The sequence below is a fragment of the Dipteris shenzhenensis genome, chromosome 31 (assembly GCF_047967505.1).
Source record: "Dipteris shenzhenensis isolate YYH24624 ecotype China chromosome 31, Dip_SZ_1.0, whole genome shotgun sequence".
Classification (NCBI taxonomy): domain Eukaryota; kingdom Viridiplantae; phylum Streptophyta; class Polypodiopsida; order Gleicheniales; family Dipteridaceae; genus Dipteris; species Dipteris shenzhenensis.
Window position 1 is genome coordinate 4,533,289 of NC_141626.1, and position 27,919 is coordinate 4,561,207.

Genomic DNA, 27,919 nt, shown 5'->3' on the forward strand with positions numbered 1-27,919 from the left:
TGAAACGGGTTAATATCCCTCATATTCGGTCTTGCAAGACAGCTAAGCAAGCATGGGATCAGCTTGCATCTTTGTATCAGGTGCGGAATGAGGTGAGGGTTGCCTATCTCCGCAGGCCGTTGAAAGATTTAAAGCTTGATGAGGGTGGTAACATGGATGCCTATCTCACTAATGTGAAGGATTTGAAAGAGCAGTTGGCCAACATTGATGAGATTATGCCTGATTCTCAGCTGGTTTCTAATACCCTTGATGGGTTGCCTGATTCATATCAAGGCTTTGCTACTACATTGAGGTTGGTTGCAGGGGGTGGTGCCAATCATTTCTCATTTGACCAACTTGTTGCTCTTCTTCTTCAGGGGAAGCAAAGTCATGTGAATCGCAATGCTACTATGGCTAGTGATCAAGCATTTGCTGCCCATCACAAACGAAAAGGTAAAGGCAAGGTTTCAACTGGGAAGCTCTCTCATTCCCATGTTGATCATTCACATGGTGCCTCTTCTTTAGGGGATAACAAAAAGAAGAAGAGATGTAATTATTGTAGGAAACCTGGGCATGATATTTCTGAATGTAGGAAGCGCATAGCATCTGAAAAGAAAAAGAAAGAGTGTGGTCTTGTAGTATCTGGTTCTTCTAGTGTAGAAGATCGACATGAGTCCGCTAATTTCACACAAGACCACATGTCAGTATAATCTTGATGTTCATGATGCTTGTATGGCAGTTTCAGATGTTTGTGATGCTTGGTTCTTTGATAGTGGTGCTAGCAAGCACATCACTTCCTGCAAGAAGTTATTCAGCTCATTGGAGCTTACATCTAAGGGGGGCAGTGTCACATGTGCCAATAATGCATCATATACCGTGAAAGGTATTGGGCAAGTTGCTCTTACTTCTGTCTCTGGTGGTATTGTCACTCTAGAGCATGTGCTTTATGTTCCAGGCATTTGTAAGAACCTCATTTCTATTTCAGCCATTGCTACGTGTGGATTTTAGGTTATTTTTGATGGTGTGAGGTGTAGTGCATGATGTTACACATGCCTTTACCCTGGTTTTGACTGGCACAATGTCTTGCGGTCTTTACAGACTTGATGCTTATGACAGATGTTCAAATGATGATGCTGCACTTGCCGATGCACATGCCTTTGCTATTGATTCTACCATGGCAGATACTCATTTGTGGCATGAGAGGTTTAGACACCTCAATTTTGGAGCCCTAGTGAAGTTATATAAGGAAGATATGGTTGTGGATCTTCCCAAAATGCATATGCCTTCCAAACATGTTTGTGAACCATGCTTACTTGGTAAGATGCACCGTGCTGCGTTTCCCAAGGATGGGAGAGTTGGTGCTTCACGTAAGCTTTATCTGGTTCATAGTGATGTTTGCGGACCCATGAGGGTTGCAGCTCTTGGGGGGCTCTACTATTTTGTTACTTTTATTGATGATTTCACCTGGTACACTTGGGTTTTCACATTGAAATCCAAGTCTAATGTTTGTTCATTCTTCAAGCACTTTATTGCCTTGGCTGAGAATGAGAGTGGGCTGCACATTGCTCACATTAATACAGACAGGGGGTGTCGAAGGAGTTTGCTGTTTTTTTGGCTTCTCGTGGCATTAATCATCGATGCACGGTGCCTTATACTCCTCAACAGGATCCCGTGGCTGAGCAGAAGACTACATTAGTGATGGAAATGGCCAGATGCATGTTGAAAGGCAAACATTTGCCTAATAAGTTGTGGTTGGATGCGATCATTTGTGCAAATTACATCTTGAATAGATGTCCTACAAAGGCATTGCAAACTATCACACCTTATGAGGCTTGGACGGGTCGCAAGCCTCGCATTTCCCACATGAGGACTTTTAGATGCTTAGCTTATGCTCATGTGCCTTTACAGAGACACACTAAGTTGGATGATAAAGCTGTTAAATGCATTTTTCTTGGGTATAGTTCAGAGAGCAGGGGCTATAAGCTATATCAGCCCCGCACGGGCAAGTGTTTTGTCAGTCGGGATGTTGTGTTTGATGAATCTTCCACTATGCCTTTGCTGGACTGTCAAAAACAGCCCTTGTTGATGCCCCAGACATATTTGATTGCTTGATGCCTTTGTTTCCATCCGAAGCTCGGGATGATGTTCCATCTGAGGTTGTCCCTCCTCCATCTGTTGGTCATTTGCAGCCACATGTGCATGCAGAAATTCAGCTTGATATGCCTATCATTGATCGAGATTATTTGCACCGGGCTCTTGACCAGGAAAGAGCAGAAATTCAGGAGCCTAAAAAGGTACCCCGTTGGCCCCTTGACACATTAAAAGACAGCAAACAAGACACTCCTCTGCCAGCCTGTACGAGAGCAGCTGTCGAGAAAGAGCATGCTTGTTTTGTTGCTTATGCTTTGGTTGCTACAACATGCAATGAAGAGCCATTATGTCATCAAGATGCCTTTCAAAATGATTGTTGGATGAAGGCCATGCAAGCTGAATTGGATTCTATCCATCAGAATGACACTTGGGAGTTGTGTGATTTGCCTTATGGCAAGAATGCCATTGGAACTAAGTGGATTTAGATGCTCGTTTGGGAGAGACTAAAATGAAATCGTTTAGACTTCACAAGCAGTTGTAGCTTGAATGAAGAGATTTGGACTACTTTTTGATTAGCCTTCTTCTTTAGTGCTAGCCTTGGTCATGGCTGAGTTTGCCCTTCACCTCCGGAGTGCCGACGGAAACTCAGTACAAAGACTTTGTATAAATGGATGCTCAAGTATGTGTGGGTGTGTGGATTTGTATGTGTGAGAGCATACTTTTATACTATGGTCTACACCCATTGTTGGGTGCTGATGACGTCAGTGGGGATGTCATAGTAGCTAGTCCTTGCTATGCATGATGGAGTTTATGGTTCTCAATCTTATGAGTGACTCTCGTGAGATTGAAATTGCACTATGTTGTGTTTGGATGAGTTTGGGAATGTTCCTCGATTCATCTAGGTATATGCTTCTACTGTATTAGCGGACATGCAAATTTCACCTTGTGAAGTTTTCGTCCAAGTTGCGACTTGTTGGTATTGCGTAATTCTTTCTATCTTAAATGGTGTGTTGCCCTATCAGCTAGATTTAGATTTAGATGCTCGTTTGGGAGAGACTAAAATGAAATCGTTTAGACTTCATAAGCAGTTGTAGCTTGAATGAAGAGATTTGGACTACTTTTTGATTAGCCTTCTCCTTTAGTGCTAGCTTTCGTCATGGTTGAGTTTGCCCTTCACCTCCGGAGTGCCGACAGAAACTCAGTACGAAGACTTTGTATAAATGGATGCTCAAGTATGTGTGGGTGTGTGGATTTGTATGTGAGAGAGCATACTTTTATACTATGGTCTACACCCACTATTGGGCGCTCATGACATCAGTGGGGATGTCATAGTAGCTAGTCCGTGCTATGCATGATGGAGTTTATGGTTCTCAATCTTATGAGTGACTCTCGTGAGATTGAAATTGCACTATGTTGTGTTTTTAGAGGATGAGTTTGGGAATGTTCCCGGATTCATCTAGGTATATGCTTCTGCCGTATTAGCGGACATGCAAATTTCACCTTGTGAAGTTTTCGTCCAAGTTGCGGCTTGTTGGTATTGCGTAATTCTTTCTATCTTAAATGATGCGTTGCCCTACCAGCTAGATTTAGATTTAGATGCTCGTTTGGGAGAGACTAAAATGAAATCGTTTAGACTTCACAAGCAGTTGTAGCTTGAATGAAGAGATTTGGACTACTTTTTGATTAGCCTTCTCCTTTAGTGCTAGCCTTCGTCATGGCTGAGTTTGCCCTTCACCTCCGGAGTGCCGACAGAAACTCAGTACGAAGACTTTGTATAAATGGATGCTCAAGTATGTATGGGTGTGTGGATTTGTATGTGTGAGAGCATACTTTTATACTATGGTCTACACCCACTGTTGGGCGCTGATGACGTCAGTGGGGATGTCATAGTAGCTAGTCCTTGCTATGCACGATGGAGTTTATGGTTCTCAATCTTATGAGTGACTCTCGTGAGATTGAAACTGCACTATGTTGTGTTTTTAGAGGATGAGTTTGGGAATGTTCCCGGATTCATCTAGGTATATGGGTTTACAAGATCAAACGGAAAGCTGATGGTTCAATGGACCGTTACAAAGCCCGTCTTGTTACTAAGGGCTATGCTCAGCAGCATGGCATTAACTTTGAGGAGACTTTTGCTCCCACTTCCAGGATCACTACCATTCACATTGTTATTGCCTTTGCTGCCCACTTTCATTGGCAAATACATCAGCTTGATATTAAGACATCTTTCCTTCATGGGCATTTGCAGGAAGAGGTCTATGTTTCCCAACCTCTTGGCTTTGAGGTTGAAGGTTCTTAAAGCAAGGTATGCCGCTTGAAAAAGGTCCTCTATGGATTGAAGCAGGCACCTCGGGCTTGGTATTCGAGAATTCATTCTCATTTGCTCACACTTGGCTTTCAGAACATCCCTACAGAGGCTACCCCTTACATCCGCAAGCATGGGACAGATTTGCTGATTTTAGTCCTTTATGTGGATGACATGCTTGTGACTTGGGATACATGCTCAGCAAAATGCAGATTTTAAAATTGATTTGCAGCAGACATTTGCTATGTCTGATCTTGGTCTTCTGCACTACTATCTGGGTATCCAATTTGCTAGCAGTGAGGGGGGCATTTTGATGTCACAATCCAAGTACAGTGAACAGCTTTTGCAACGTTTTGAGTTTGAGGATTGCAAGCCAGTATCCACACCATTAGAGACTGGTTTTCACTTCTCTTAGTAGCGGTACATGTGATATCACTCTCTATCAGCAGGCAGTTGGTTGTTTGATTTACCTATGCCATACGAGACGTGATCTACAGTATGCTGTCTCACAGTTGAGCAGATATATGCACAGTCCATCTATGCACCATTGGCATGCCGTGAAGCGTGTTTTCAGCTATCTTAAAGGCACTCAGCATTTAGGCCTTCTTTATGGGGTTGATACTTCACTTGTCATGCATGGATTCATTGATAGTGATTGGGCTGGTTGTTCTGACACTCTTGTGTCACATAATGGCAACTATTTTATGCTTGGTACTTCATGTGTTTCTTGGTTCAGCAAGAAGTCGAGTACAATTGCTACTTCTAGCTGTGAAGCTGAGTATAGAGCAGCTTTTACAGCTACAGTGGAGTGTGTTTGGCTTCGGAAGCTACTTGCATATCTTTGTGCATGTCAGACTGCTCCCACCGTCATCTTCACTGATAGTCAGAGTGCTTTGGCTATTGCACAGAATCTAGTTTTCCATGCTCGCACAAAGCACATTGAGGTGCACTATCACTACGTCAGAGAGCGATTATCAGCAGGTGATATTGAGTTGTCTTATGTTCCCACTGAAAACAACTTGGAAGATCTTTTTACGAAGGCTCTACCGCGACCTAAGTTTGAGGCTTTTCGACAACCTTTAAACTTAGTACCTTTTGTAACTTGATCGATTGTACTCTGTATAGTCATAGGTTGCTATATCCCTACGGGACGAACATGTGCAACCATGACACTAGATATTTAGGTACCCTGAGCCATGTCCAGGATACTTCAGCCCATACCATGGAGGGGGGTTTGTAGGCCATCTCATGGGCTATCCATAGATGCCACTTATACGTTGGTATGAGCCTCGTAGGCCTAGTTATAGTCAGTTAGAACTATTGGTACAGTTAGTTTATGTACCATCTAGGTCAGTTAGGACACTTAGTCCAGTTAGGGCAGTTAGCCCTAGGGTTTTATTATGTTGGCTCACCCTTGAGCCTCCACACTTCAGTTTTGCAGCAATCTATTACAACATCTCGTTTTTCTCCATTGTGCTTCTACAGGGGATGCCCACGGTGACTAGGATTAGTCCACAGATCATTATCTGCATGCAAGGCGCTAACCTTCAATGGGTGCCATGGTTGTGCGCTTTAGTTTATTATTGTAGGTACCAAGCGGGTTTGATAAAACAACACACAAACATTCAACCTTAGAGACAAAAAAAAACAACTATTAAATCAAATATGTGTTGTGATCTACAAGCAGCCCCTGAATTTTGGCGAAACTTAGCGTGGGCAACTCAGCCATGTTTGCTGTTATTTCACAGCAAATTTCAAGTTCAGAACAGCCCTACCCCCTGATGATCTCAGTTAGTTGTTCCAAAACAGCAAGTTGTTTTGCTAATTCACTGCAGAAATAGTTGATGTCTGTTCAAGATCTTGGAGATATCTAAAGTGTCCTGGTGGTTTTCTTCTCAACGATCCAGTGTTTTTTTAATCAATCTAGCTACGAAATAGCTTGGCCCCTATCTCCCAAGCACACATGACTTCAGAACACGGAAACCTCAGCCACCAGACAGCCCAACCTGAGAGGTCCTGCAGAGCCAGATGATGATCTTGGATGAAGAATTTATAGGAATCAGATCACAGCTTTGTTCACAAATTTGAAAGGATCTGACAAGGCTGAAGAGGCAGACCTAAATTGCGATCAAATTAGAAGCTCCTTGTTTGGATCTTGGCATTGAAAACTCTATTTCGGGCTGCAAATTTGCTGTATTCTATGATTCGCCGATGTCTCTCCTCCATTGGGTAGTTCTTTGGATCGTTGCCACCAAGGAAAGTGGCAAGGCTGAGCTCTGATACCATTGTAATTGGACTAGAAACCCTAAAACGGACTGGTAATCAGCCTTGAAACCCTAAAACGAATTGATAGTCAGCCCAAAAACCCTAAAAACGAATCACTTTTAGTAGAAATGCAGCGTGTATCCTCAATTCGCAGGAATTTCATAGATAACCGAGAAAATGGCATTTGATAGCTTCATTTGACGGGGAGCAGCAACATATTTCTTTTGGGAAATAAAACAAATTGAGAGAGGGGAGAAAGAACAGAGAACACACACACTATGGCCCAGAAATAAGGGTTGGATCCCCTCGAAGGTCTTTATTGCAATAGAATAAGCTTTGTACTAAGTACAACTCTTGAATGAATTTAAGAGCATTGAGGCTCTTCTTTTATAGATTTGGCCTAGCAAAAAGATAGACATGCTTTTCTAAAGATACTTTTACAAAAGCTGAGCTTTCTTTCTTTTAGCCCACCTTGGGGCAGCATTCTTGATCTTTTTAGAACCTTGTGGGACCCTCCTTAATGGCGCCATCTTCTTGGTGCTTTTTGGCCTTGAGGGACTTGCTTTTTGGCACTTGTTTCATCATTTGTGAGCCTTTTTGCACTCTTCGAAGTCCTACACAATCACCAACACTTTAACCCATTAAAGTGTTAGCGAAATGCATGTATTCATAGTTCTTGGACTAATCCTAGTCCCTTGTGGACATCACACAGTTCTCTTTTACCAATGCAAAACAAAAGTAAAAATAATAAAACTTATTCTAGTTAACCAAAGTCAACTTTCTTTGGCTGTAGTCAATACAGTAAAGACTAATCTTTAATTCCTGGGAGAAACACCAATTGGTGACACTAGCAGCTCAACGACCAACAACAGCACGCATGTGTGTGTAGAAAGAAAGAGAGAGAGAGAGAGAGAGAGAGAGAGAGAGAGAGAGAAAGAAAGAAAGAAAGAAATTTTATTAAAGTCTTTGGGAGACCGTGAAGGTCTATGAGACTAAAGAGTACAATGAGCATAACAATGGCGGTCTCAAAACGGTCCGGCCAACCGTTTCTTCAAAAAAGTTATGAAGGACGGTGTGTCTAGTTCTGGTGCAAAAAATGTGTATCTATCTCCAGATGATACAAAAAATGGCACAAAAAAATGGAGCAGAAGGGGGGAGATACAAATATATATATATGCCTGTGGTGATCGTCAGAGGCCAATCATAGAGGGCCCGTCAAATGGGAGGTCGAAAAAACCCTGCGATGGATGATTGGCCTCTGACGTCACGCTGCCTAGTCGAGCTCGGTCGTCGGGGGCGGCGGGAGGCCCTATGTTGAAGAACGAGAGCGACGGTGACCCCGGTAGGGCGTGCTGAGAGCATAGAAGGGATGTCATGGACCTGGATGTGTGAGTCTGTCCGTTGTCGTGGCTCTGGCTCTCGCTCACGTCCGTGTCGTCGGCTAGATTGAGGAGAGGTGTCCTGTGACTGGAAGAAATCAGTGATGGGTCGCTGAGTGTCCTCACGCTGTGTGGGCTACGCATGCTGTCGTGTCCGGAGAGATGCATCTTGGTGGCGGGTCATCTCATGTAAGAAAGCGGCTAGGCACCGTTGGTTCGGGAACTGCAGCATGCGTGTGAGGGGGCCGAATCCGTCGCGGAATAGGCAGTGGTACCGGCCTCGGATGGCATAATAGATAGGGCATCTGAAAGCAAAGTGCTCCTCCGACTCGATCTCCTGCAGGTCGCAAAGTGGGCAGATGCGGCCCTCTCGTGGGATACCCTCTGCGCGTCCACTCTCGATCCGTAATCGGTGTGACGAAACCCTAAACTGGCCGAGTGAAATCCGGAGCGCATGCGGTAGATGAATCTGTGTATAGCCCGGGGGCATGATGAAACCCTCCTGTGAGATCTGGAGGCAGTGTCGGCGATAGCAATCGAGCTTCACAGGAAGCTCGGGATGAAGAAACCAAGTCCTCCAGGTGTGAAGCTGGAGCAGGTCCTCTCGGATGATCTGGTTGACCTCCTGGTCAGTGGGGGAGAAAGGGGATGGTGGAGCGTCGAGACTATACTGAAAAGGAGGCAATCGGTCCATGTCGAGGCCCAGTCGGGTGAACCAACTGGAAAGGCGTCTATACCAACATAGCTGCCCATCAGCGGATAAGGCCATAGAGGAGGATAGGGCTAGCCAGGGTAGGCGGAAGCGACCGTCGGAAGAGGAGCTGAAGTCCCTGACCTTGTGTAGATAAGTGATAGCCTGGAAGGCCGCATCAAGTTGTACTGGTGAGGCGTCGAATTCTGCTACGTTCTGATGAGGTACCGATGGTTTGCTGCGGATCATCCGAGCAAACATCAGTATCTGTAGGCGCTCGACGCGTGCCCACTCTGTGTCTGAAAGGTCGGCCCCCCACCATGGGCTGCCGTACATGCCTGCTGGGCGGACCAAGGAATGCTTCCCCTTGGTGCTCGCTTCCTTGTAGTAGAGGATTAGAATGATTGGAAGATTGAGCAAGTGCTTGGCCATGTATCTAGGACTTCCAGAAAGGAGAATGCTTAGTGGACGCTTAGGGCTGCTCCCTGAAGGGATACAATGGGACCTAGGAGTGTGGTTTTGGTATGTCCAAGTATGGGAGTCTTCGAGGACTTTGCTCTTCTTCTCATTCACTACTCGTATTTGTAGACGATTACAATTAGCCGCCTCCCTTGGAACACCTCATGTGAGAGGCACTAGCTAGAGTAGCACCTGTAGGTACCACATAAGGCTAATAGATTCTGGTCATGGCTCTAGTTTAGATTCTTGCATGAAAGATTTTTCTTCTAGTTCTTTTGGCTGGTGGAACACAACAGACTCCCCATTAGAATTAGGTTAGAGTACATGAGGAGCTACTATTGCACGACAAAAGATTAGGAGGTGATTTCTCATTGCTTGTAAAGTTGCCATTTGGGGCAAAGGATTTGGTAGTGCTTGGAAATAACATTTTTTGGGCCTAACATCTTATCGACTATTTCATTGCCTTGCTTTGCTTTTTGTGTTGCATGTGGTCCTGTGCAAGGGCCGAGATGGTATGACTACTAGACTTGCCAGCGAATTGAGGCTCAAAACAAGAGCCGTCGTGAAGTACAAGGTTATAAGTCCAACTTGAGACATGATTTTGGAAAGTCAACACCTGCTTGCCATACCACATCTGGTTGATGTCATGGTACTGAATAGCCATGAGACCTGATTGCAATCTTATAATGTGAAACCTATATATATAAAACGAGACCCTACTTTTTCTCAATGATGGAGCCTACAAATTTTTGGGACAGTGTCTCCCTTAGTCCATCAGTTGCCCACTCTTACGTGAGACTCCTAAGGTTGAGCACACGTTAACATACAGTCTGACACCAATTGAGAAGCCCTAATCAAACTCGGGTCTATTCAAACACCTAGAATGAGACCATGTTCTAGGGAAAACCTTGCTTTATGGAACCTCTTAAGGAGTGTGGGAACTTCATCTATATTGGGAGCTTTTTGATATATTCATAGTCCCTTATAAGTTGGTCATTTGCAGCCCTTGTTTAGTTGCTAGCTTATACCAAATGGTGGCAGAACATGTATACTCTTAATAGAACCCTCGAATATTTAAGGTTCACAAAGCTGGTATCCGTCCTTTCTCAACAATATTAGACAGAGCAATAAGATGTGCCTTGCCCAAGGAAGGTTTGGTTGGAAAGGCTTTTTGTTTCGCAATTTAGATTTTGTTTCCTGTTAATGATAGTGTTGAGATATGCCTGGTCCAGTTTTTGATTCCATTTCTTCTTTTCAGGTTGGAAACGTAAAGTTATAAGAGGTGTTGCCATGTAGGACTTTCCTGATTCTATTCTTGCTTTTTTGTTCGGGGGTGAAGCTGACATTGCAAATTGGACTGTTCCCTATGGCTGTATGTGCAGAGGGTCAGATTTTCAACTTCGGTTGTTTTCAGCATGAGCCTTGGCTTGGAGTTGCTTACTCCCAAGTATCCTGAAAGGTTCCTTTTATTGGCTACCATTGCAAATGTTGCAAAATCTATAAGTCTGGCAGCCTATCTGGCAACAAGTGTAAATTATTTATCCCTTCCTTTGGGTATTTCATTCTTTTTCTTTTTTTTTTGGGCTTGTTCATAGCTACTCCATCTAAAAACATTTTGAAGGTCTGATGTCGCCCCACAAGTTCATTCGGATATTGAGGCAATCACATGAGTGACAAGGGTCCAAACAAATGTAGGGATTGTGTTAAGATCACATGCATGCATTCTCACACAAGAAGAGGAGTCGCAATGGGAAAAAGATGAATAGCTAATTATTGGGTTACCTTAAAGGGAATGCATATGATGTGCTGTTAGGGCTGGCCATCAATTTAGCCATGCAGGCTAGCTACATTAATAATTAACTTGCTATAGCTGTGCAAACCTGTAATCCAAGCGTGGTACTTTTCCAAGCAAAGAATGGGATTGAGGCATGATTTGATGGACTGATCATGCGCAGAATCATGATCCTTATGACAGCCAACTGATGCTGACAGCCTAAGTTGTGGGTAGCTTACAACAGTGACCCGAGACAATGTTGCCTAAGTTCTTAACGATGACCCCACGGGTACTGCAGCAACCTCAGTTAGCCACAAGGAATAATTGGTACTATCCAGTTTCTCCTTTAAGGCCAAAGCCCCAAACACGTCTTCTGGATCCTGATTCTGAGCCATCTTCAAAATGTATGAACAAAGTTAAACTTTCCACAGAAATTTAATTGCTGTGAACTATGTTGCACCAACAAAATCACATTGACCCACTAGCCAAACAATGCACAATCTGACAGAATTCTGGCTGTACTGAAAGAAAAATCCCCTTGGCATGGTCAACAAGTGCAAGTAATGGAGACAAGAAGCCTCAAATTTGAGGGTACAAAATACTCCACATGCAAGCAAAAAAGAATGGACTTCTTCCTAGGGATTATAACCACCTCGAAAATTGCTCCAAATGTGACTGTACAGAACTGATTTCTCAGTAAATGCAAACTGATGGAGTTGACTGGCTGAGCAGAAACAGAGGTAATTCGAACTCTGTTTTGGCAAAAACAGAGATTTCCAGAAGTGTACGAACTGTTTTGGACCCAGAGACGATGAAAACAGAACTGATCCAGCTAGTAAACTGTTGGAAATGGAAGTGAGGGAATGGAGCTGAAGGACGCTGAAATGAAATTGCAGCAACAACAATGAACTACCAAGCTAGGGTAGTCATAGAGACAACCCTAGGATGGACCCCAACTAGGGCCAAAACATGTGTGGTGACTAACTCACCCACAAACTCAACCTTTAACTAAAGGTAGGGGGAAAAACCTTAATACAGGGAAAAAATGCCCCTACCCCTTAGCACATTGGCCACTCCCTGCAGTGACAATGTCACAATATACAAGGAAAATATTAATCACCAAATGGGTAATGCTTTGATGAAAAGTTCTGCCACATTTTGTTGTGTAGGGCAGAAGACAAAGCTGATGTCTTGTGCATGTAGCTTCTCCCTGACATAGTGATAGTGAATGTCAATCTGTTTCCTAGGAGTATGAAACACAGGATTCCGTGCCACGGCCATTGCACTTTGAGTGTCTGTGAGAATTTCCAATGATGTATGAAGATTGGCCAATGAACAGCTCAGCCAAACACAATGAGTGTGGTTGTGAAGGCTGCCCTATACCCAGCCTCACAAGATGAGGTAGATGTCTTTTGCTCAGCCAAGGAATGCATGAATGTCCAATGAAGACACAACAACCACTGTTTTACTGCCGTGTATCAAAGCTACCAGCCCAAGTTGAAACATTGTAAGCACGTAAATGCAAGTCACCTCCCTTAGGAAATAGCAAACCAAGATTCTGGGTACCTTGCAGGTATCGGAGCACACGCTTCACAGCCTGCAATGAGAAGTCTTAGGCCTGTTGTCACGGGGACGTGAAAAGATGTAAAGTATCTTTGTAACTCAACCCATGCTTAACCCAGGGTTAATCATGGTTAAGTGTACTAATGGCTTGGCCGTAAGGGACTGGCTAGAGGAAGTGCACGCTTTCTAGAAGTCCCTAGGGGCAAAGTCTAGGTGCACCACTAGGTCCTAGGGGCAAGGCAAAGGCTTTAAAAGAGGGGTCTAAAGGTTGGGCCCAAGGACAATCAACGTTGTCCTTGGTATGGGGGTTAGGACTTTAATGAAGGGACAAATGGCCAGAAGGAGGTGCCATTTGTCATGCATGTGTATGCATGTCCTTCCCCCACCTTCCATCTCTCTCCCCTCACTCTCCCAGAGGTGCTGTACGTCAAGTAGAAGCTCCTTGTGTGTTTTTCGTTGCATTTTTGCTGCTCCTGCTCTTGTGTGCTGTTGCTTTGTCTGTTTCTCCCCCTTTGGCTCGTTTCTCGAGGCAGCTTGGTTGCAAGCTTGCATCGCGAGAAGCTGTACGGCATGTGGCACAAATTTCGAGGTATTTTTCCTGCTGTACAGACTATTTGGCACGGGATTCGAGGCTCTCTGCTGTTGTAGGGCCTGTTGGGTACATGTTTTGAGCCTCTCTGCTGCTGTACAGATTGGGGGGCACGAAGATCAAGGCATCAGATCCCAGGGTCGAGGCTTTGGGGTAGATTTGATTACCTGTTGACCTCTATAGCTCTTTCTTGCATTCTCTCCGCTCTCTTCCTTCATTTCTCTCATCTCGCGATAACTGGAAGTCTCTTGCACCCTGCGGGGAGCCTCGATAGAGTATAGGTGCGAGGAAGGAGCTCGCCCCTCTGCCACAGACAACGGGAATTGGTTCTAGGTTCCGTTTTTCTTTGTTCATTCTTGCTTTGCAGCTTTTTGCAGTGCATGCGTGTTGTTTGCAGTCCTTTTAGGACTCCTCCAAGTTCTAGCAAGCACCTTGAGGCAAGGGTGTTCCTGTGGTAGGCCCAAGGACAGTGTGGAAGCTTGTGATAGCCTTGAGGCTGCTTGAGCTCAGTTTGCGGGTGGTTTGGATGCCTGAATGCCTCTCAGTTGGGTCAGATCAGAAGTGGATGCTTGAGCATGCCTTGCCAGCGGGAATTCTAGTGGTGCACTTGGATTAGATGCCTTGAAGACAAGTGGAGGATTTGCAAAGAGTAACAGTGCAGGGTTAAACCCCTGTTATAAAGCATTTCCATTCAGAAGCATCAAATAAATGCTGTAAGGGGCGCCAAGGCATTTGGGGCCAGTGGGTGCACTGTGTGAGAGGGGGAGAGTAGTGGAAGAGAGCAAGAGAGTGAGAGTGAGAGAGACACTCTAGTGCGGGTGTGAAAAAAGAGTGAGCCACACCACAAACTCACTTATGTTTTATTAGGATTAGGTTTACCCTATGACTGTCTTAGGACAGTCATAGGTGTCCTATCTTTTAAAGAAGGGTTGGCAATGTGCCTTTACCCCAACAACCTCCCACCTAAAGGCCAATGTGCCTAAAGGGGAGAAAAGAATAAAAATTACAGCAATATACAGTTACTGTATACAAGACCATAAAATAAGAATGGTCTCATCCTAATCCCATGATGTGGCGGCAATGTGCAAACCGCTCTGTAGGCAAGCTCTTAGTGAGCAAATCTGCAGGATTATCATCAAGTATGTACTTTCACAAGCTCAAGTCGCTTGTCTTCCAGTACCTCCCTGATGAAATGATATTTTACTTCTATGTGCTTGGTCTTCTGATGAAAGACCGGATTCTTTGCCAACATGATAGCACTCTGACTATCACAATGCAAAACTGGCATATCTCCTGTAATGCCCAAATCTCCCACCAGCCGAGTAAGCCATATTGCTTCCTTGCAAGCCTCAGTGGCAGCAACATATTCAGCTTCTGTGGTTGACAGTGCAACGCATTTCTGCAACCGAGACACCCATGATATAGCACCTCCTGCAAATGTGAAAATATAACCGGTAGTAGACTTCCGGTTATCCGCATTCCTTGCATAGTCTGAATCTGTAAAACCATGCACCAATGCATCCTGCCTACCATAGCATATGCACAAGTCTTTGGTACCCTTGAGATACCTCAAGACACCTTTCACTGCTTCCCAATGCCGCTTGCCTGGATTTGCCATATACCTGCTGATGACTCCCACCGCAAAAGCAATATCCGGACGAGTGGCAACCATGGCATACATCAAAGATCCAACTGCAGATGCATACGGAACCTTGGCCATTTCAGCCTTATCATCATCTGATCTGGGGCTGTCCTTACTGCTGAGTTTTAAATGTGGAGGCAACGGGGTACTAATGGACTTCCCCCCCTCCATTTTAAACCTCTGCAGTACTTTGTCAATATACTCTTTCTGTGACAGAAACAAAAGTCCCTTGGACCTGTCACGAGTAATACGCATGCCAAGAATATGATTTGCATCACCCAAGTCTTTCATGTCAAAAGACTTATGCAGTTGTTTCTTCAAAGCACTAATCTCATGCTGAGATTTACTGGCAATAAGCATGTCATCCACATATAGAATGAGTAGCATCAAACTGCCATCCTTTGCCCGTTTGGTGTATAAGCAATGATCGGTCTCACACCAATGATACCCTTGGGACTGCATGAAGGCATCAAACTTCTTGTACCATTCCCTTGGCGCCTGCTTGAGTCCATACAAGCTCCTCTTGAGCTTACACACAAGCTGTTCTTTCCCTTTAACAGCATATCCCTCTGGCTGACTCATATAAATCTCATCATGAAGATCTCCGTGAAGAAAAGCTGTCTTCACATCCATCTGACATAGATCCATGTCATCATGAGCAACAAGAGCTAACACTGCTCTCAAAGTAGTCATCTTGACTACAGGGGAAAAAATCTCATCAAAGTCAATGCCCTTTTCCTGCTTAAATCCCTTGGCAACCAATCTGGCCTTATACCGAGGTAAAGCATTTGAATCCACTTTGACTTTGTAAACCCACTTGCATGGCAAAACCTTTCTGCCTGCAGGTAACTGCACCAAGTCCCATGTATCATTCTGAAGTAGGGAGTCCATTTCTGACTGCATGGCTTTCTCCCACTTCTTTTTCTCTGCTCTTCCCATAGCTTCCTTGAAGCCGGAAGGCTCACCACAGTCTGTCAGCATGATAAAATCAGCCACATTATTGGCTCCTGGAACAAACCTGGCAGGAGGCCGTTGTGCACGGGAGCTCCTCCTAACAAAATGTTCCGGATTAGGCTGCTGTCCAGCCTGTTCTTCATGCATGACAGGTGGCTGTACCATTATATCTGGCTGTGCTACAGCTCCATCTGCTGGCATATCCAGTGGTACATCATTGGCAAAATTATATGGCTGATTTCCAGCCTGTATACCCTCTTGAACAGGGTGATCTGCAGCAGCCTGCTGCTGCATATAAATGGGCATTCTTTGCTGTCCAACATCATCATAAATAACCCTCCCGTATTCCACAGGTTGCACGGGTTCCTTGTGTACACTATCTTCTTTAAAGATGACATCATTGCTGCGTATAATCTTCCGTTTAACGGGATCCCATAACCTGTACCCCATTTCACCTTTGTCACCATAACCCATAAAGATGCATCTGATAGACTTTGGATCCAGTTTGGTGCGTAGTTCTTTGCGTACATGAGCAAAGCACTCGCAACACGTAAGTGCTTATATGAGGGTGGCTTGCCAGACCACACCTCCTCTGGCACTTTCAACTCCAAAGCCTTATTTGGTGACCTGTTAATAATGTGAACTGCTGTTTGCACGGCTTCTGCCCAAAAGCCATGGGGTAATGCAGCATAAGACAACATACATCGAACCTTCTCCTGAACAGTTCGATTCATCCGCTCACTTGCACCATTTTGAGATGCATTATGAGGGGCTGTGAGTTCCTGTTTGATGCCCTTAGCTTGGCAAAACTGCACAAAAGCATGTGACACATACTCACCCCCATTATCGGATCTGAGGCATTTCAGCCTACGACCTGTCCGAGTCTCAACCTGAGCGACAAACTTCTTGAAAGCATCTAAGGCATCTCCCTTATGCTTCAAGAAATAGACCCACACCTTACGTGTGGCATCATCAATGAAAGTAATAAAATATTTTGCACCCCCTAGTGATAACTGTGGCATCTCACACAAATCAGTGTGCACTAGATCAAGTGGTGCTCTATTCTGGGGAGTTCTCCTCTTATGAGGAGTCACAGAATGCTTGCCAAAAATACAATGATCACAAGTAGGCAAATCTGAAAAAGAGAGAGGCGGCAGATAACCCAAACGTGACAGTTCTTGCATTCCCTTAACAGACATGTGTCCCAACCGGCTATGCCACAATGAAACCTTTGGCAGCTCGGTTATGGCAACAACATGATTACCCACACTGGAAACATAAAGAGGGTACAAGGTATCACTCTTAAAACCCTCAGCCACTACAGTATGGCCATCAGTAATCACCCATTTGGAATCCCCAAATGTGGTGTGGTAACCACTGTCATCTAATAAGCCAGTGCTAATCAGATTTTTCTTGATTTGCGGCACATGGCGAACACCATCAAGCATAAATGACTGTCCATCAGGAAATACTATCTGTATACTGCCAATCCCTGCAATCTGACATGCATAGTTGTTCCCAAGATGAACAACTCCATGAGTACCTGTGTAGGAAGTAAACCACTCCCTATGAGGAGTAACATGAAAAGAAGCACCTGAATCCAAGAGCCAGGTGTGCATGTCATGGCCATCAATAACCAAAGCATGTGCTATTACAGTAGAAGAGCATAAAACATCATGTATGTCACTGTCACTGTCCTCTGCTGCAACATTCACTGCATCCAAGTCATCTGCCTTGGCCTTGCCTTTGCCTTTGCTTGCATTTCCTGCATCCTTTGTTTCAGCCTTCTTGGCTTTCTGATCCCGTATGAACTTGAAGCACTTCGACTTCACATGTCCCTTCTTGCCACAATAAAAGCATTCAATGTCCTTTTTGCCACGGGACTGATTGCGGGATTTGGACTTACTAGCAGATCTCCCCTTCTGCTGAGTCCTGCCTCTGTCCTGTACCTGCAAAGCATTTGAAGACTTGCTGCCCGCATTATTCTTCCTGCTCATCTCCTCCATAAGGAGAGAGCTCTCTACATCAGCATAAATAAGAGTGGCATTCGAGTTTGACAGGGTGGCCTTGAAAGTGTCCCAACTCTCGGGGAGGGTACACAGCAAGAAAGTAGCCTTGAACTCCTCATCAAGGTTCAACCCCTGTGCAATCAGCTGTGTAAAGATAGCATTGAACTCACTCAAGTGTGAGGTCATAGCTGTACCTTCCTTCATGCGAAGATCGACCAGCTTCTTCAGCCAATAAACCTTACTGGCTGAGCTCTTTTGGGCATACAATTCTTCTAGTCTTTGCCATAGACCATAAGAGGTCTTTTCAGCCTGTACATTGAACACAAGAGTGTCTGAAATAGTGAGCATGATAGCTGCCCTCGCGGACAAATCAAGCTCTTCCCAGTCATCAGCTGCCATGTCAGATGGCTTGACACCCTTCACCCTTATGGGCTTAGCAATCTTCTTTAACAGAAGTACATTCAAGCACTGTTCTGCCCATAATGGATAGTTGTGTGCTCCTTCCAGTTTCTTTATGTTCAGAATTGAAGAATCACTTCCCCCTGATGCCATATCAGATGAGGAAAGTACCTGACACCCTGGAAGTAAAAAGACTGAATAAAAGTTCTGATTTCTCAGAAAAAACCTGCTCTATTCAAGAGCCAGAAGCACTCTCAATGGTGCTGTTTTTACTGTCAGTAAAATCTGCAGCAAAACAGTAAATGACCCTGCAAATACTGTACCTTCTGACAAACTGTTCTGAGCTCAAAGAGGCATAAAAAACAGTAATTTCAGACTGCTGCTGCTGCTCAACAAGTGCTTAACAGTGCATAATCATCTGACAAAACCACCAATACTGCTGTAAACACTGCTGTACTGACTGTACTGATCACTTCTCCCACCTCAGATGAGGTCTTGCACTGAGTTAAATTGCAGAAACCACTTGACAAACACCCCAAAACAGTAAATGATCCTTCAGCCTGTCACAAAACCTGCAACAGTAAATGGGATAAATCCCAAGCAATCACCCTTATACCAAGGGGAGAAAATGCATCTGAAGATCTCTGTCGGTAACCCAAGTGCTATCAAACAAAGTCTGGGCAAAAGCCCCTTGATCTGACACCTGAATCAAGTGGAGAACACCTCAACACTGAGGTAGCATGCAATATGAAATCTCTCTGACACTTGTACCTGACAATGTGCAATGCATAGACTGCCCCTGTGTACTCAGTAACAACACAAATCACAAAGTACAGACACCAAGAAGAAAATCTTTTGAGCACTGTCAACGATGAGCAGTTAGGGACCGAGTAAACTCGATGCGCCCTGACCAAGCGTGGCTCAACTGAGATTTTCAAAGTGTGTACAAAGAATGTGACCTGCAACAAATGTCACCAAATGCACTGCGGAAATAAAGCAAATGTGTGCTCCCTGGCTACACACTGCCTCAAGGCATATACTGCAAACACATCCAGGCAAAAGCCCTTTGAAATGGTCACCCAAAACTGAGAATTGCACTCAGTAAATGCATAGAAGCTTCTGCAAAACAAGCATCTGACCTTCCTGAAAGACAAGTAACTGCGCAAACACCACCACTGTGGCACAAGTCACCTCAAGCGTGAGTGACACGAGAGTACCTGATGTACCTCAACAAATGCACAGTATACTGCTAAAATGCTTCAGGAATGTATCAGAGATACTTCATGTACTGCGCGCACATGCACAAAACAGAGTGCTTCAGCACTATTCCTCTTCCAATCAGAAAATCTGCTGTACTTTTCAGTACCTGCAAAGTACCTGCTGTACTTCTGTCCCTGCAGAGTACCTGTGTACTATTGGTGCCTGTAGCAGGCACGCTTTCCCAAAAAAAAAACGAGTCTTGCAGCAAGAACAAACGAGTGAAGGAGTCGTCCGTACAACCGTGAAGGAGACGCAGTTGTACGGCAGTCCGTACGACTGTACGGACAGTCCGTACGACTGCCGTATGACTAGCTGCGCACAGCAGCTAGGCAGCTGCCTGATGCAGCGTCGCGGTGTACAGCAGCTGCTGTACAGCTGCAACAAAAAAAAACGACGACGCCCTGAAGCCCGTGCAAAAGTCCTGCAGCCCGCGACTGCGCCTTCACTCTGCAGCCCTCGAAAATGCGCCGCCTGCAACCTGACGATGCCCGCGCCTGCGACTTCACCCTGCAGCCCGCGAAGATGCGCCGCCCTGTACCGTCGACCTGCGCCCGTCGAGATCTGTCGAGATCTGTCCATATGGTCGTACGGACGACGTACGTCCGTACGGATCTGTCCGTACGTCCGTACGGAACGGATGAGGTAGGCAGATGAGGCTAGGGAGAGGAGGTGTGGCTAGGGAGAGGAGGCTTGATAGGCTCTGATACCAGTTGAGAGGGGGAGAGTAGTGGAAGAGAGCAAGAGAGTGAGAGTGAGAGAGACACTCTAGTGCGGGTGTGAAAAAAGAGTGAGCCACACCACAAACTCACTTATGTTTTATTAGGATTAGGTTTACCCTATGACTGTCTTAGGACAGTCATAGGTGTCCTATCTTTTAAAGAAGGGTTGGCAATGTGCCTTTACCCCAACACTGTGTACTATTTTCATTGAGCAGAGGTATTCTAGCCTCACCTTTGTTGTTGTTGAAGTTTGTTTCTAAGTTGTGCTAAGTGGTTGAAGTGACTGAAGCTTGCATTGTGGCTATTTATGAAGTTTATGACTAAGTAGAAGAAGATCACTGCCCTTTTAGTTATTGAAGGCCAGTTTCAGCTGTGCATAAACCTGCTTTAATTGGGACACTGCAAATTGAATAGCTGGCTGCTTGTTACACAAGTAAATGAGGCTTCCCACAGCTTGGTTGTAAAGTGAAACGGGTTTTCGGAATCTCCAAAGGGCAGTGAACAGATAATAACCAGCAAATACTTAATTTCCAGCTGTTTAGAACTTTCCATAACCAAAACAACTTAGAACACAACACCCAAGAGCTAGATTGCCCTCGTCTTGTACTAGACACCTGATTGGCCCTAAACTTAGCGCCCCTTTTGGTATTTCTTTATCGTATATGTAGAAGCAATTCAAATACAAGAAAAGCACTGTTGGGCATCAGCCCAAAATCATAATCCATTCATAGGCACTTCTGTCCTGCTATGCGATCACAAAAAGGCATCCCAGTCCAGTGCAATATCCCATGGCAGCCTTTCTTCCGATTTTGGCTGATAGTTCTGACCTGGCAGCTATGATACCCTTCAAGCGAGAAATAAATCAGCCAAGTCTGTCTTGGCAGCTCTAATACCCTTCAAGGGAGTCCTGGCAGGACAAAGGCCAGCAAAACAACCAACCCTGGCTGTTCCTGGCACACAGAAAGGCTAGCTGCCAAGGCAATAGGATCTGAAGATTCTGAAGCAGTATGAGAGCTTCTGGGAAGCAATCAACTGATTTGAAGGCTCTGGGAACCCTGAAACAACAACAAGCAAAAAGGTGAATCTGTCCAGGGCAAGCTTACCATACAGCCTGTCTTTCACCCTTATTCTTTTTCAGCCGTGCTTTCTGAAAGCGTAGGAGAACCCAATTGTCTTCTTTGAATATCAGCTCATGACAATGACAGTCGGTTGCTCTCTTTTGCTTGACATGAGTCCTTTGGAGAGCGATCTTGATTTCCCTGTAAGCCTCATCCAAGTTTTCCACAAACCTATCAGCTTCAAAGATTTTATCTTTGGTGTGCAAAATTGGTGGAACTTTCCTGTGTCCTTCCACAATTTCAAACAGAGCTTTTCCTATAGAAGTATTCACTGTGTTGTTGTTCCTATTCCTTTGTGTTCTGCATAAGGCGGAACATGACTTTCAGCCATAGCCTTGGCCCTCAACTACCTTGTGACACACAAAAGGCCATGCATCAACAGAAAACCATCTTGAAAAGCATAATGATCATTTCTCTGTCCCTCAGACAACTGATCATATATTCTTGCAAAGTCATCATCCGTAGCATGTTGCTCTTTCGTGGCATCCAATTCATTATGATAGGCAATAGAAGCTGCAAAAATCTGTGGTTTCTTTGATAACACATCAGGCACTAACCTCCTGGAGAGTGCATCAGCAACCACATTCTTTTTTCCAGGCACACACACAATCTGAAAATGAAACATAGATAGAAAATTGGCCCAACGTATGTGCTTCTCAGATAGTTTTCTTTGTGTGAGAAAATACCTCAACGAAGAATGGTCTATTTGAACATAGAAATTAGCAGTGCTTCCACTGTGAGAGGGCATGAATTACATCAAGCATCTCCTTTTCATAAATCTGGAAATTCATTTCCGTAGGCTGCAACACTCTGCTCTCATAAGCAATGACCCTTCTGTCTTGCATAAGAACGCCTCCAATGCTGTTCCCACATGCATCACATTGGACATCAAAGGGCTTTCCCAAATTTGGCAAGATTAACACAGGGTGAGAACACAACTTTTCTTTCAGCTCTTTAAAAGCTGCAATCTCTTTGGAAGTCCATCGAAAAGATACTCCTTTCTTTTGCAGAGCATGCAGAGGTGAAGCAATCTTAGCAACGTAATGAATAAACCTCCTGTAGTAAGAGCATACCTCAAGAAAGCTCCGTACTTCATGAATGTTCCTGAGTGGTGGCCAATTCCTGATTTCTTCAACCTTCATCGGATCCATCCGGACTCCATCTTTGGAGATAATATGCCCAAGAAAGCGAATTTCTGGCATGAAGAATTCACTTTTCTTTGCATTAATGACACGCTTATGTTTTCTCAACTCTTCAAACATGACCGCCAGATGTCTTTGATGCTCTACCTTACCTTTGGAGAACACAATGATGTCATCAAAGAATGTCCCCACAAAAGGCTTGTGTGATGTAAAAATCATGTCCATCATACGATTGAACGTAGTAGGAGCATTGGTCAAACCGATTGGCATAACAGGATACTCAAAAAACCCAAAAGTGGTCGTAAAAGCGGTCTTGTGCACATCTTTTGGTCTTATGCGGATCTAGTGGTATCCACTCTACAGATCAATGCAGCTGAATGGAAGACCCCTCAAGTGTGTTCAGGATGTCATCAATTCGAGGAATGGGGAACGTGTTCTTCATTGTGATCTTGTTAAGTGCACGGTAGTCAATGCACTTTCTCCAAGATCCATCCTTCTTCTGCACCAAAAGAATTGGTGATCAGTACGGGGAGAAAGTGGGCGAATCAGCCCCTTCTGCTAATTCAATATATCTTCTTGTTGAGCAATGAAGACCCTATAGAAAAAAATCCTGAAACTAAAACAAGAAATCTGTTCGCTCTTTATCCAAATCAAAAAAAGGTGGCCGATTATCTTCTCTCTCTCTTTTTTTTGGCAAAAATCAAATACACAGAAATATGCTTTTTCATTACTGAAGTAATTGCGGAAGCAGATACAATTGGAATGGACTCTCCTTTGTGTTTTACATCAAGTACATGAGTCTTTTCCCTGTGAGTTAGTGTATCAACAATAGCCGGAAGACGATAACACCATGGAATGCCCAAAAGCACATCACAACCATTCAGAGGCTTGATGTAAAATTCTTATGTATCAACATAACTCTGAATATGAAGGCGGAGCTTCCTAATAATCTAAGTGATAGATGTACTCAGCCTTGTAGCAGCCATGTCTGCTTGTGCAAGTGAATCAATTTCTTCTGGACGAATACCGAGCTTGCTTGCTAACTCGGGAGAAATGAAATTTGCTTTGGCACCTGGGTCAAAGAAAAATAGAGCTGTCTGGTCACGAACTTTGCCTCAAGCTCTACAAAGCTCTATGTCATCCTCTTGTTTCTTATCACTAATCAGTATGTGTGTGGCCTAGAAGAGGGACAAAAAACTTGCTTTCCTCAAGGGTACGGATCAGCAGCCGGGGAACAGCACTAGCTTCTTGCACCGCTGTACTTTCTTGTCCACCACATGCTTAATCTTTTGCTAAGTGACTGGACCAGTTGTAGGCTGAACTTGGGCATCGACCATAGGAGGACCCTGGTGCAAATTCTGATTTTTTCAAATTTTCAATGCTTTAGTGGGACACCTGCTCAAAATGTGATTGGAGCACATGATCGCTTCCATCGAAAACTTATGAGGCAGCCCTTTGCCTTAAGCATGCATCTCGCCATCTCCATGAGTGACCCTTTTTTCCGTTCAACGACTCCATTATGTTGAGAAGTGTACCGTATTGTGCAGTTATGTTTAATGCCTTTTTTCAGCCAAAAAATTTGTCAATGCCTTGGACATATACTTCCCCCGTCGATCTGACTTGGAGGGTGTGGAACCTGTATTCATATTGATTTTCTACCAAGGCAACAAGTCTCGTGAAATCGTCTATGAAAGTAACAAAATAAAGATGATCGGATTGCAAACATCACTATGGACAAGCTGCAATTTTCTTGCAGCCGGCCGAATTGCACCATCCTTTGGAAAAGAGAACCTATTCAAAATACAGCCCTTACATATTTGCTTTGAAGGGGTCGGCAAACGAGGTAAGGCATTGACCATTTTAACTTTTTGCAATAATAAAAGGCTGCCATAATTCACATGCCCAAACTTGGCATGCCATAACTCTGCATCATGCATGGTAGAGGTAGATGTAAAAGTAACATGAGTTGAATGTGCTCTCGTCTCATAGGCATCAGACTGAAACAACCCGTGACAAAGTGTCCCTGTCAACAGTGAATAGTAATGTTGTCACATACCATACATCTGTCATCCTCAAAGATGACCTGAAAGCCTCTTCTTGTGAAAGAGGACACGAAAAACAAGTTCTTCTTTATCCTCATCCATGGTTGTAAACATAATCTCTCCAATCCCTTTAACTGGACAAGAAGAATTGTTGGCACATGAGACTTTCTTGCCAAGAGGTGCACACGACAAGGTGTCAAACAATTCTTTTTAGGATGTGATAAAGGCGGGATGCATGGCTATCAACATACTAAATCTTTACCATCTCATTCACGCTGAAAGTGCGTGACTCTCAAGAGGCATCATAGCTGCAAGTAAAAACTGCCCAATCATGCTCAACAAAGTGGGCTGAAGTATGAGCTCTGCTTGCATCATGGGATGTCCCATAATTATGACCAGCATCGTATTTGGGCTGATATTTCTTCTTGCCCTTATCTTTTGCTGAAAATGCATGCTCCCCACCACGGGAATGTGATGACACATTCTTTCGAGTCTGCTCCTCCAGCAAGAAGAGTCCTACTAACTCTCGATAGATTGAGCGACGTGCAAAAAGAAAGATATGACTCAGGCAAGGAGTTCAACGTAGTGGAAACAAGTTGTGCATCTAGAATAACCTCATCAATATTCAAGAGTTGCTCTTGAATTTTAGTGACTTGTTTCTACACATAGTTCTCTTCATATATATGCACCACATGGGGTTTCCATTTTCTGAGCAAAAACCCCCGAGTGACAAGTGGACAAAGCTTATGAGTTGGAATTACCACCTGAAGTAAAAGTACATCTGGTCTCCGATATAAGCGGCCCAAAAAAGAAATCAGGTGAGGCTAATAACTTAGTTCCAACAGAGGAGCTTGTCCATTACAAGGTCTGCCAGTTTATATTCCTCATGAACTAGAAGCGATTTTAGATCATGAAAGGCCTCTTGGAAATAGGGTGGTGTGTGAACTTCTTATCAAATGGATTGGTAGATCTAATGATCACAACTCCTTGGAGAGTGTCGCTTGTCCGGCAGCAATTTAGCCCAAAACTTTCTATTTTCCTAGACCAAAATGTTCTATTTTTCTAGCCAGCTTGTTTTGTGGTGAGAGAGATGTTATGACCATGGTCATAGCATGAGTTGGCATTAATGGTGGGGTTAGGTCCAAGCGTTGGACCCTTTAAAAGGGGTGGGTTAGTATACCCAATGTACGGGTGCTCTTAAGATAAGACCCCTGGGTAAGTAAATTTATGAGCTATGGGCTCATTTACATGAATCCCTGGGGATGGAATCCTTAGGAGATTGGGACCTTGAGCAGGCGTGTACGTAGTCTTGCTGAACTTTGGACTGGTGGACTCCCATGGTATGAGAACAGGATTCTTTGCTACTGCAATAGCACTCTGACTATCAGTGAGAATTGGAGAAGGACCCTCCAATGAAAGATGAAGATCATCAAATAAACGACGCAGCCAAACACATTCAATTGTCGCTGTGAAAGCTGCCCTGTACTCAGCTTCACATGAAGAGGTAGCCACTGTAGATTGTTTCTTGCTCAACCAAGAAATACAAGCTTTGCCCAAAAAGAAACAATTGCCACTTGTGGATTGCCTAGTGTCATAATCTCCAGCCCAATCTAAGTCACTGTAGGCATGCATCTGCAAGTCAACCCCCCTGGGAAACATCAAGCCAAAAGACTTGGTACCTTGCAAATAACGGAAGATGCGTTTTACAGCCTGCCAATGCATAGTCTTTGGGCTGTGCATATATCTGTTCACCTAAGAAACTGCAAACTGAATATCAGGTCGTGTATTGCAAAGATAAATGAGGCATCCAACAGCCTGACTGTAGAGTGTGACATCAAATGATTCACCTGCTTCATGCATTGTAAGCTTCAGCCCCGGCTCCATGGGAGTAGCTATGGGCTTACAATCCTGCATGTTGAATCTGTCCAAGAGTTTTTGCACATACTTGGATTGAGACATACCGATGCCACTTTGCTCTTGAGTGAACTGGATCCCCAAATAAAAGTGTAGCAGCCCCAAATCTGACATGTCAAAAGTGGTATGCAATTCAGCTTTAAAATTTGCAATATTATCTTCATTTGACCCTGTGAGCAGTAAGTCATCTACATAAAGAATGATGACTAAAATATCCCCCCCATCCTTCTTGATGTAGAGGGTGCTTTCAGTTGGACTGTTGTGCAGCCCCTTGCTGGTCAGAAAGGCATGAATCTTTGCATACCATGCACGTGGGGCTTGTTTCAGCCCATACAAAGCTTTATTCAGCTTGCATACCTGAAGTGCATTTCCTGAAATTTCAAAGAGTTTGACATAAACCTCTTCCAACAAGTCTCCATTAAGGAAGGCTGTTTTTATGTCCAACTGATGAACATTCCACTGAAAATTTGCAGCCATTGCTATGACTGACCGACTGGTTGTCATTCTGGATGTAGGAGCAAAAGTCTCCTCATAGTCTATGCCCTTTTTCTGAGCATATCCTTTTGCGACCAGCCTTGCCTTGTACCTGTCAATGGTGCCACTGGCTTTCTTTTAACTTTGAAAACCCACCGTGTACCTATGGCATGTTTACCTATGTTTGATTTTTCTTAATGGACTGCAACTCATCGTGCATGGCATTCATCCAATGCACATTATCTTGTGCCTCTTCAAATGTCTCAGGTTTCTCTTCATCAAGAAGAGTACCTGCATAAGCTGATTCAACTGAAAGAGCACCTCCCCCATGCCTTACTGCACTCCGAGTTCTGCCAGGTAATGGAGCATCAATTTTACTCTCCCTGAGAGTCTGTAACAGCCAATTTGGGACTGTTTTTTCTGCATGTATATCTGCAATTTCTTGCTGAATAACCTCTTCCACGGCTTGTGGAGGTGGTATGACATCCTGTGGCTGAATCGGAGCATGTGGAGGTATCTGAAAATTCTGATTTTCATCAGATATATCAGCAGGGGAACCCAAGGCAATGGGTAATAACCCCTCAAAGACATCACCGGAAGAAGAAGGCATATCAAATTCAGCTTGAGTGTGAGCTGAATTTTCTGAAAATATTACATCTCTACTGACAATGATCTTGCGTTTGACAGGATTGTAGAGACGGTACCCCTTGCTTTCTGCACTGTACCCAACAAAAATGCATTTGATTGCCTTATCAGACAACTTATACAAAAATTACATTTAAATATTTTTTTAATTTTGGAGTGTTCTTTTTCTCTAGTTCAATTCCATTACATGCCATCTTACCATGAGGTTGTCATTTGCCCTTGTTCAACCAAGCATTGGCTTGTTCGGGCAATTCATTTTGTTGGTAAAAAAGCCATCCTTAGTGAGTGAATTTTATGGGTAGGTTACACAGTTTGTTTGTTGTCTTGTTTGGACGTTCGTGCAAAAACCATTCACACTAACCATCCGTCTCCCTTGCTTGCCTCACAATATATGCTACTTTGCCTCTCCCTAGCTCTGTTTATTTTTTATCATGAGTTGCTATGGTTGCATGACGTTGTTTTGTTTATCGTTTCTTCATTTCGGGGGTTGTGGGTGCCGGTTAGCT

At 44.1% G+C, this 27,919-nt stretch overlaps 1 protein-coding gene across 5 annotated transcripts in view; it reads left to right on the forward strand.

Annotated features, from left to right (window-relative positions):
- Positions 1-27,919, forward strand: part of RUS4 (root UVB sensitive protein (Protein of unknown function, DUF647)) — a 66,433-nt gene that overhangs the window by 10,947 nt on the left and 27,567 nt on the right. For 4 of the 5 annotated variants that reach the window (XM_087369877.1, XM_087369879.1, XM_087369880.1 and 1 more), the window contains exon 3: positions 10,552-10,698. The exons of the other annotated variant lie outside the window; for it this stretch is intronic. In XM_087369877.1, coding sequence (XP_087226003.1) covers positions 10,552-10,698 — 147 coding nt within the window. The remainder of the gene's footprint in view (positions 1-10,551; positions 10,699-27,919) is intronic. 5 annotated transcript variants of the gene reach the window in all.